At 34.0% G+C, this 12,077-nt stretch overlaps 1 protein-coding gene across 1 annotated transcript; it reads left to right on the top strand.

Annotated features, from left to right (window-relative positions):
• Positions 1-1,751: 1,751 nt before the first annotated feature.
• LOC115918275 lies at positions 1,752-9,259 on the top strand. Its single transcript, XM_030972220.1, has 4 exons — positions 1,752-1,937; positions 3,101-3,515; positions 4,849-5,038; positions 7,075-9,259. The coding sequence occupies exons 2-4, from the start codon at positions 3,136-3,138 to the stop codon at positions 7,183-7,185; spliced, it is 681 nt and encodes a 226-aa protein (XP_030828080.1). The 5' UTR covers positions 1,752-1,937; positions 3,101-3,135; the 3' UTR covers positions 7,186-9,259.
• Positions 9,260-12,077: the final 2,818 nt, after the last annotated feature.

The following is a 12,077-nucleotide window of genomic DNA, read 5'->3' as shown; positions in this document are numbered from 1 at the left end:
GACTTTTTTGGGATGCAAGCCTGAGTAGAGTAGGCTAAGTTTGAATGAAAAAATGTTACCTTGAATAAGGGATGCGAATGGCATTCTTAAATTAGATTGTATTTAAGATTTTAATCATCATAACGAAGAGAATATCACAAATGTTGTTTGTAAAAAGGATTTCCTTGAGCTTGAGTTGATATTAACACCTTTTATCTTCAACAGCCTAATAGTTAGCATTAATAAGTCAGGAATTGTTTATGGAATGAGATAACCCACACATAATAATGGCTTTTGACAATACGTTTTGATAAACCTGCTGTTGAGTCATCCGTGCCAGCACAATTATTAGACAGGGCAGGGAGGTCTCTATCACCGCCCTGGACAGGGTATCGGTATCACTATCAGTTACCCTTTAACATGAAATATGATTGAAGGTCACATTATAAGAAGCTACCGAAGTTGGGTACACTTTTTTGTATACGCCTGCATACCCTGGATTTTGAGATCAGGTTTTACCTCAATGTGTATGTCCCACGTATAGTGACCTTGTCTAGGCCCTAAAAAACGTATCCGGACAATCACCCCCTGGAAAATCACCCCCCCCCCCCGGAAAATTACACCCCAGAGAATCACCCCCAGAGAACAATAACCGCCGAGAACAACTACCCCCGAGGACAATTACAGTTGCCCTTTGGGGTAATTGTCCTTTAAAAAAAAAAAAACATTGTTACATGTTTTAATACAATATTATATAATTTGTCGGTACTTAAAAGTGTATTTTTCTGTCCATGTGATGATTTAAACACTCAAATTTGCCAAAAATTAGCATAATAATACATTTAAATCATTATGTATTTTTTCTTCAAAATTGATGGAAAAAAAAGAGTCATGTAACATTAAAGATCTTTCAAATTACCGTATTGTTTCAGTATACTGTCTTTTGATCCACTGTTTACATGAATAGTTTCAGAAGAATTTAATTTGGTAGATCCACCTCAATATTCTTGCAGCAACGGTCTAAATGTTTCTCTTTGCCAGTGGCGTACGCAGGATGATTTTTCAAGGAGGGAGGGGGGGGGGGTGTAGTAAGCAGCAGTTTTGTGAACTATTTACAGTATTTACAAAGAACAAAAAAGAAAAGAAAAAAGGAACTATATTGTTAAGTCTAGTAAAATAAAGATATATGTATACATATATATAGGTATAGGTATTTTATTCCCCTTTCACACACGATTCACAACCAAAATGTCTTGTAGATCATAATAGAATTATATTTATTTTCGATATAACGAAAACTAATATAGGCCTATATAGATGTATGTAAGTAATATCTTACATCTGTGAAATGATAATACATTTCAGTGTTCTTTTAAACGAGTTTGGTGATTTTATATTTCGAATAGTGTTAGGTAGATAATTCCATCCATCTGGGCCCTTATGATGTCTGATTGATTTCTTGGCTAATATTATAATGAAATATCGCATCCAATGAAGTCCCCGTTTATTCACCTTGAAATTGAGAGAAATCTTCTTTCTCATACGAGACGAGAGTGAGTGTTACACATATAACACGTTGCGTATATGATCGCCCATATAAAGGCTTTATATTATTTTTGTTAGATGAAACTAGACTATAGAGTCTATAGTTTTTATGCAAACAGGTGGGTGGGGTGCGGACTGAACGAACACCCCGGAAACGTATACATCAGCATCACACACTTGCTGGCTCGCTGAGCTGTGTGTTGTCTTAGCGACGTTGAGTCACGTGACCCAGTAAACACCTTGCATGCATGATAGGACCACTGCAACTACTTACACACGCAGAACAACAAAATAGCAACAAAACAACAAAAACGAAACCCTAAGTATTGAAAGTAACTGTGACAGGACAATTTACGGAAAGTGAGGCTGTGGTTTATTTGATATGGAGTAGAATTCATCTCAAGTTTTTTCAGGTAAGTTTGACTTAGTTTGAGTAGATATTTAGAGCACGAAGTGAGTGAAGTTTGGAGGTGATGACACGAGTGTCGGATCCTTGCCATTCCCCCCACCGAGCTTCCGGCTGGGATATCCTGGCTCGCGACCAAGAGCTCCGACTGATGCGTGCATGCAGTGACGTAGGTTTGAAAACTTTTAGCAACAGTAACTTGGACTTAGAGTTAGACTTAGACACTTATTGGAGAAGTGACTAAGACTCTAATGTTGTTGAATAGATAAAATATTATTGTATTTTAAGAAATGTTTCTGTCATTTCAATTGGAGTTTGAAAGACCCTCAGCTCGGACCTCTCCCAAATTGTTTTACAGAATCATGAGAATGAGTCGAGAATGAATTGGAGAAGCAAACAGAGCCTTAATTCTTTTATTTGATAACAAATACCTCAAAAAAATTGCATGTTTCTTCTTCAGGTATCTAAATTGTGGGTACATACCGAGCATGAGGAATACTTTGAACTTTAAGTCAAACTAGACGGTATAGCCAGGGCCTAGACCAAGTCCTGAAGTCCACTAGAGTCTACAATAGTACAAGTGAAGTGTCATGTACAATTAAAACTGCATAAATTAGATAGAAATACAAACTAGATCTTATATATAATGTTTATTGAGCAATAAACACAGACATGTTTAAAAATAAATGTTGTAAAGCATTCTTGTTCCCTATCTTTTTTTTTTTTTTTTTTGTCTGTTTTATTTTATACTGATGATCTATCAGTGTTATCTAGAGTCTAGTAAAAAGTAAATTTACTGTTTATAAAAATATAAATTTTGCTTCATGACAGATTTTAAATGGTAATACAGTAGTTTAGTACTACAGATCTATTAACAGTGCTCATTAACAATTTAGATCTGGATTATCATTTCACTTTAGATCTATAATTATTTAAAATGAAGTGTAAGTTTATACTTACAGTTTTCTAGAGACTGAGAGAGTATTCATGTACATGTACATGTACATATTAATTGTTCTCGAATGGTATTATAAGGCAGGATAGTATTTTGGCCTGCATGAACTTATGCTCATCATTTCTCTCAAGAGCAGACATTATTTCAAAGTAACAGCCATCAAACAGAAATAGCCTTGTTATTGATACATTTTCATTTCTCATTATTATTTATAGCTCGGTGCATCCAACAAGGATCCAAGACGTTCAAAATGACAACCCTTCCTAGACTTGCTCCAACTGAGACCTGCATTAAAACCATTCTCCACCCAGGCAGCAGTCATGGAGAACCCCAACGAAAGTCCTTTTCTTCTATCGGCCACCGTGAACTATCAAACTCATGGGGTGGCTCGGTCACCTATCATGATGGAAAACCCATTTCTCATACAGCCCAGGGTTTAGGGCGATCGTTCCCCCGCTTAGATCCCCTTCACCCACCGAAGTACAGCAGGACTGTGGGCTTAGAGACCACAAACCCACACTTTCAGAATGAACTGAGATCACTCAATATGAAAAGAGAACAATATCACAAGTATCACCGATCATGGATGAAGCCTTTCTATGGTAGCAAGCTGGAACAAGAGGACTACAGGTAGGTCATAGACTTTACAATGACTGTACAAGTGTGAACACCTCAAATAAAACTTAGGAATAATGAGTAATTAAATTAATTAATCTGTAACTACAAAAAGAACTACAAAATAGGGGAAAGAAAAAGGGGGATGCCAACAGAGACGAGAAAGGGACAAGACAATACTTTACACGACAAAGATAGAAGTGTTAGAAATACTATTTATGGAGATCATGGCATCTCCTCTTTAAATACATGAACAAAAGGAGGACAAAAAGATAGTCCAATTTCTGTTTAATTGCACTCTGGTGATAACCTATTTGCCTGAATTTGTATGGCAGTTTAACCCTAATAAGGCCGGGCTATTTGAAGTCTTAGTAGGGCCGGGGGGGGGGCCATTATGGCCCCCCCTCAAGATCTCGGCCGCGAAGCGGCCGTTTGCCGCGAAAATTTGCACGCATGTCAAGTGAAGTGTAAAGAATAATATGATAATTTCAATTTTTTGAAAAATTCACTCATTTGCATAATTATGGTAATTTATGCAAATAAAGTCATAAAAATCACATTTTTACCAATAAATCATATATTATTCATATTTAAGCATTCTTTTTCACTATATATATTCATTAGACCATTCTGAATAATAATACGAAAAAAAAATTGGAAGAGCCAGCTTATTTCTTATGTTATCCCTTGTTTTGATAATTTCTTATGTATTTCATTGTTTTTTAACTTATGTATTTCATTGTTTTTGTTGTTTTATTTCATCTTTTACTACAACTCAACTATTTTGACTCCCAAAACAACCACCTAAACTTTAAACAAGACCCAATAACCCATGTTTCATCTGTTTTTAGGAAAAATGACTTTGCCATACGTTTTGTACACAAATCACGAAAATGAGCGATTTTCAGGCTGACATGCGAAGACAAAAGGTCACGTGACCTTGTAACCGTAGGTCCGATTTTCAAAAAAATTATTTTAAAAGTTGCGCAAGACTCGAAAGAAAAAAGTCAGCGAGCGGCGGGGCGCCATCCATATGCGTTCCCGAGCAATCAGAAAAATTGTGGAGGGGGGGGGGGCCATAATGGCCCCCCCCCCCGGCCTTATTAGGGTTAAAAGAGATAGATCTACATGTTTTTGCACAATTCTATCACTTCGATTTATTACTTAGAAATAAAGCGAGATACTATATACATCTTGCTTTTGATAGTGACTTCAAAAAAATCTACATGTACATGTGAGGTTTGTAAAAGAGTGAAAAGCAAAATATCAATTTGTAATTCTAGACAAAAAAGAGAATGTGTAATTAACAGATTTTGTTCATCTGAAATTGCTTATCCCCCTTCACTAGGAAACACATCCGGACCTCACTTAAAGACCAGATGAGAGAGAAGGATTCTGTTCACAAAACTTTTATGAAGGACCGAGTGGGGGAGAGTCAGACAGCTGTGGCCTACGACAGAAAATGTCTGGATACCGACAGAGAAGCGCTCCAAAATAAGTCCCTCTACCTACACCAGTTCAGGGATGACAACAAAAAGGTGAATATGTTTGTCTTTCATGTTAACAAAACCCTCCAAGGTGGCCATATTGATCCGTTGTGGTGTATGCAAGGTCTTGGTTAGGATTGTGGGTAGCGGTTGTGTAGTTGTATAAAAGAACATTGTCTATTAAGCCTTTCATTCTGTCAGATCAATATTAACTATTCTGTTGTTTGATCTGCACACAAGTGACTCCTCGCAACCCTTGAATTTGTTATATTTCTTTAGTTTAAAGTACACATACATGTACATGTAGATTTACATGTTGATAGTTAGCACATACCCTGGTATACATTATGAATGTTACAGTGTAACAGAAACTAGACCAGTTCACGCTCAAGGCCAGTTTGAAGGGCGAAACATGAGCACCATAGACAGTCATTCTTTCCTCTGCATCCACGCACAGGAAGCAATGGAATACACTGCCATCTACTTATGTGCCCCATCAGTAGAAGCCTTTCAGCATAAACTGATGGTGAGAAGGGCAGTGTATGGAGCTGCTTGGTCTTCACTCACACCCTTGACATTTTAACTGCATCCGTTCAGCACAAACACATCATACATCACATTTTCACGGCCTGTAATTATCTTGAGGATTAAAGGACGCAGGACTATCACAAGAAGAAGAAGAAGAAATATTATACACCTGGCAATCATTTTTTATCCATCAAGAACACATCATGGCAAATCTGCATGTACTTTTTTATAATGTTTACTTACTGTATACATGTAGAAGTTCTATCAAGGAGGAATCCAAACACAGTCTTTGTGCCTGAATACACAGTATGCATTTGTATGCAAACAATCAGTTACATAATACATTCAAATTATGAGTAAAGTCAAAGACCTAATGAGTTTTATCAGAGCAATGGGACACATGTTAATATACAAGGGTCTGAAATATATTTCTGAAAGAGGCAATTAGATCTTAAAAAGCAGTACTAGTCTCGATCACCATTTTGGAGTCGAAATTCTTCATAACATGGAAGACTTACCATTCAGAATTATACATTTCAAAACAAAGCTATTATAATTGTTAATAATAAAAAGTGCCCAAACTTCTTGATTTTGGGCATTCACAAATGACAACAGTTGAAATTACTGTTTACATAAGGGTAGTTTAAACATACCGGTACGTGCAGCAATGTCTTTTATATGACATTGATGAAGGTGAGAACTGTGATACCAGTAAGGAGTTTTTTTAGTTATTTCTGGAGTGTGTAATCAAAAGATTAGATAGCAGTTGGGCTTGTTTGATTTGCACTGGTTACCCGAGCTGATAAATCTGTTAAAGTACATTGAATCTCATAAAATTGTCTGATGGCACGTAGAGAGCACAACTTACATGCTTTGAATTGTCTATGTGAATCAGCCGTACATTTCCCACTGATTTACATGCTAAAAAAGAAAACTTTAAAAGGCGAGGCTAAAATTGAGAGTAGAAATATTTGTATTTTTTCAGTCCCCCATTGTAATTTACATACATGTATGACTATTTGAAACCGATGCCCACTATTAAAGTACATGCTAATATTGAAAACAAAATAGAGTCAAATTAAATAAAGTTCAGAGGGGTGTTTTACAAAGATCCTAAGTCAAACTTAACTCTAAGATGGACTTAAAAATTATGGAGACCCATTAGTAGCCTTAAAATAAAATGTATTCAAAGGCGTAAATTCAAGTATTTTAGACTTTTTATAAATTCCACATCGAGAATATGAAATCTCCTAGATATACTGTATGAATGATTTGAATCAACATTTTATGCCTTTTAACATAACTTTTACAAAAAATTTGTAGGTGCTAATGGCTTTCCATAGTTTTTAAGTCCAACTTAGAGATAAGTTCAATTTAGGATCTTTGTGAAACACCCCCCTGGTCTAGTTTAAAACTGAGCAAAAATGGTATCTAAACCAGTCAGTGGTTTGCAAGAACTAGTTTCTTTGATAAGGTAATCTTGTTACAATACTTGACATCAAGTTAATTGTCCTTTTTTTCTCATTCTTTTTCTTTCCTTCTTTCTTTCATCCACACAGCTAATGGAGAAGAAGTGGCATGATACACGGCAGACAAGAGATCATTCAAACACAGTGGAACAGGAGCTGCTCAAGTATAACCCTATCAACTGGAGTCAATCATTGCGATGAACAAATTTTGTCTTATGTTTGTGGTTTGATTTCAGGTTTTAGTACTTTTTGTATATTTCCATATTTTGAATTTTTCATGATAATGTTTCCTGTATTTACATTATTTTTGTTGCAATATTACTTTAGAATATTTTTTTTGTGAAGGTTATGTATCCATAAGGTATGTTTTAGGTTGTATGTACAATGTACATGTATGAGTGTAGATAGGCATCTTTTTTCTTTTATTGAAATGTACGAAACTGAACAAGATGGAATAAAAATTGTATAAGGCAATGAGAACAAAATTAGGATTATTCGACTAGTCATTTGTTTAACTAAGATGTCAGTTACGAATTGCTGCATGTACAAACAAGTCCCTCTCTATGGTAATACACATCTCGCCTTACTTTATATTTTTCTCACCACGTTGTTCCCTTTGTTCAAAAAGAATTTTTAAACATGAAGGATGTGGTCAGTTGAATATCTTGCGGATTGTTACTATATTGAAGGGGAAAAAAATGTTTTACAAGCGTAAAGGTAATCATTAGTCAGTACCCTATACCTTATGACAAAACAACTATATATTCCAGTGAGAAGTTGAAAAACAACGTAGATCACTTTAAATACTTAATTACTGTTGTCTTGTGTATGTTTATCTTGAAAAGATACACTTGAGGATCAATTAGCACCATATTGATCAACCCTCACTATTCTATACCAATTTTTGTTGTTTTGCGTTTGTTTTACTCTTGTTTGTTGTTGTAATCAAATGCGTCTATAGCCATCAAGGGAAACCACAAGGATTGGTAAAAACATACTTACAAAAAAGGGTAGAAAAAAGAAGGGTCAGTGTACTGTTTTGTTCTTAGGTTTGAGTATAACATGCAAACTGCATATTAGTACAATCATGGATATCTGTTGTTTTCCCCTTCTGAAATTGTCATCTACAAAATCTCTTATTATACGTGTGGAGATGTGGATGCCTGCAGTGCTAATAGTATTTCACAAGGCTCTTGTTCATTGTTAATTGTATCCCCTGGATTTACACTCTAGTCGAGATGTGTTTTAGACCCTACTCATGTGTGTGTAGCTTTTTAAAGACATTTGTGCCAAGTATTCTTATATCAGAAAGTGTTATCAATTTATATTGTAATTCATCTCTTTATTCAAATTTTAGAAATACTTTTGATTGAATGCTGAATCAACAAATTAGTTTTACAGGATTAAATAGTATTTTAAAATTGCAGAAGGCTGTCACTCTTCCACTTGTACCAAATAAATCTTGCACTATTTAAAAGAAGGTTTCTGCCTTAATATTGGCACAAGTCTCACAATGTTAATAGAATGGAGATTATGTAATTAGAAACTCTTTTCAACCAACTCTTCAAATTAGATGTAGCTCTTTATGGCGAAATTGGTGTATTTGAACTAGAATTAAGTGATCATATTAACAAATTTATTATAGAAAATAAAAATTAATTTTTAATTTTGCGAAGGCAATGGAGAGTAAAAAGTTAAGCAAAAATAATATGCTAATAAGAGTATTCTCAGATAAAATTTATATTTGTATATGTAAATAATGAAAATTGAGAGTTATTGAGATCTATTGATGATTTGAATTGTAAAATCATCAAGATGATGTGCTGCATATGCCAGAGCCTTTCAATAAGTTTTTATAGATTTAAGAGGCAATATTCATGAATACAATTTCACATCAGTTTCCACTCTCGTAATTTTCCAGTTTTATATATTGTTTTGTATATGGTGGCATTTTGAGAACAATATTACATCATAGAAGTATTATATAATCTATGCAAGATCAAAGATTTTTTACATTAAAATATTTAAAATCATGTCATTTTTAATAGAGGAAAGATATTTTTCATAGTATTATCACAGATCTTCATAGTACTTTTCCTAGGAATGAAATCATGAATATTTTAGACGATCAAATTGGATAATCATGTACACATTGATCATTGGAGTTCATAATTATGTGATTTCTTTTGTAATTCTTGATTTATTGACTGCTGAAATGCCAGTAGTTATCAAAATGTATATATGTAAATAAAAATGCTATGTATTTGGTTTGAAATTATTCTGCTTTAGATCTCATTATTGTAGTTGCACAAAACCCAATCAATGATAAAGTACTATTCTGAATTCTCATTTTAATGGTAAATTTAATGTTTTAATAGAATATGTTATTACACAATACATTATCCATCAATCACCTCTTGCAATCAAGTTCAGAAATGACCTTGTGCCATTAAAAATTATTTTGAGCACTACCGGTCATCAAATTCTGATTTTTAACCCCAGGACCAGCTTTAATAATACTAAACCGTGACCCTGACTTTGGATGAAATAAAGCAAGCATCACATCACCTACAGTTACAACACATCTGCTGCAGACAATCATAGGCTATAAACATTTATACTGTACATCTCAACTAAATTTTTGCAGATTCAAAATATTCATAATTTTGTAGCATCATTTTTTCTTTGTTTACTATTTATGTGAAAACAATTGCGATTAGTCATGGAGCAGCCAGAAAACAGTGGCAAAGATGGTACACATGTTGTTAATTTCCTTCGAGACAGAAATGGTAGAAATTGCTAGAAAATGACAAAGAACAAATATATGTAGGACTTGGCTTTAGGCCACTTTGGTATCATACATGCAGAGATGCCAACTTCTTGACACACAAAAAATGGACAAAAATAGAAAAAGGACACTATTTATAATTCATGATTTAAAAATAAATATTCAATAAACTTATCTTTCATATATCAAAATAAACAGAAATCGATACTCTTCAGCAATTGGAATCATACCGTTAACGCATAGAGTGACCATAGCCATTTAATAATAAATGATTCTGAATGAAAATTGCAAATATGTGGCATCTAGCCATTCAAATATTAAAGAGCATTTCCATTTTGTAGAGTCAAATTAAAACAATAAAAGAAGGGATCACAAGAAACAGAAATGAGAGGCTTCTTGATCATGCATGATATCAAAACCATGCAGTCTTGAGAATACTGTTGACATCAAGAGCTGAATCCTCATCGTTTTCTCCTTTTTGGTTTCTGCATTGTTAAAGAAGGATATTACAGATGTTCACTGTCATTTGAATGGCTATTCGCTCTATATTTTGCAATTTTCTAAGTAGGACCTTCTAACTATATCATGTAAATGAATGTGCCCATCATTGCATTAAAAGTTCAAAACTTGAACTTAATTGATGTCGGTAGAGTATTTATTTCTCTTTAAAGGTAAAGACCAGTTATGGTCATGCAATTGCATTGTGAAAGAAACGTGGAATCAATCAGAAAAGGTTGATCATCTAGCATCTAGCATCTAGCATCTGCAAGGTTCTAGAATCATCAAAATGATAAGAAATTTGGCCCATTCTTCGTAAAGTTACAAGCACTATACACAGAAAGATGTATATAGGACTACCCTATATCTCTCACAGACCATGAGAGAAACAAATTTACCAAATATATGAATTAGTAGGCGGTTTCCCGGCATATTTTTTATCATCATGTATTAGTCAAAACATATTCTTTCACATGATTGGTAAAGAGAGCTTCCATTTCATTTTTTGAAATTGGGGCGTTTCCAATACTGGGGGGTGTTTCACAAAGATCCTAAGTTGAACTTATCTCTAAGTTGGACTTAAAATTTATGGGAAGCCATTAGCATCCTTGAAAACATTTTGTAATTTTTTTTTAGAAGGCATAAAATGTTGATTCAAATCATTCATATTTTCTATTATCATGGGAGATTTCATGTTCTTGATGTGGCATTGATGAAAAGTCTAAAATACTCAAATTTTTGCTTTTGAATATATTTCATTTTAAGGCTCCAATGGCTGTCCATACTTTTTAAGTCCAACTTAGTGTTAAGTTCTACTTAGGATCTTTGTGAAACACTCCCCTGGTCTTTAACTTGATATATATTTTATTAAATTTTAGTGACGGTTTACATGGACATTTTTAACCATAAAGAGTGTCCACTTTCTTTTTGTGTCGAGTGTACATTACAAGGTCTGACAGAGTAAAGCACAATGGAAATTAATTAGTTAAAATTTATGATTAATGAGAGGATGCCATATTATGTTTGAAAATGTACAATAGCTAAAACAAGACCTAATTACATGTTAATACTGGTGCAATAAAGGCATTACAGTGTATCTGAGCTCAGCATTCTATGTTACCAAATGTAATAATAATGCGCAAAGGCCAATGTATAATTTGAAACTCATTACCTTTGGTATTACAGTTATCATCAGCCTGTAAGTTGTACAAATTGCACTAAAAAAAAAGGGGGAGAAGAAGAAAAAAAAACCCTCTAAATTATATTCAAATTGTCTAAAAACATTTTTTCAGATTCTAATATGTAAAAAAAAAACAAGGTGGGATGGATGGGCTTCTACATGTAGCCTAAAGCATTTCATTCATTCCAATATAATTAATAAGTGTTAGGGTAAATCAAGAAAAAGAATGAAAGCACTAGATTTGAAACAAAATTATTATCACATGACATGATTTGAAGGAGAATATATTACAAAGGAGGATGTATGAGGGTCTTTACAAGTCTTCAGCCGATATACGGAATTGGAAGAAAAAAAATGGAGACTAGCCAAACATGTTTTAGACCAAATGTCAATAAACCATTCAGCCAACTGACCAAGAACAGGATATTTCAACCATCTGATATCAGCTTAAAATATTTCTTGCCAAAAAATATTCTTTCACACTGCGTCTCTTGCTTTAGTGACCAAAATATTATGTTCAATCATGAAAGCAAGAGAGACACATTTATCATGCTGCTTCAGGAAATTACCTCTCCCTCCTAAAACAATGAGTAAGGTTTCTTCTTTTGAAAAGTACCAACATGATGT

The sequence above is a fragment of the Strongylocentrotus purpuratus genome, unplaced genomic scaffold (assembly GCF_000002235.5).
Source record: "Strongylocentrotus purpuratus isolate Spur 01 unplaced genomic scaffold, Spur_5.0 spur5_scaffold_6, whole genome shotgun sequence".
Classification (NCBI taxonomy): domain Eukaryota; kingdom Metazoa; phylum Echinodermata; class Echinoidea; order Camarodonta; family Strongylocentrotidae; genus Strongylocentrotus; species Strongylocentrotus purpuratus.
Note: the sequence above shows the minus strand (reverse complement) of the source record. Positions and strands in the feature narration are given on the sequence as shown.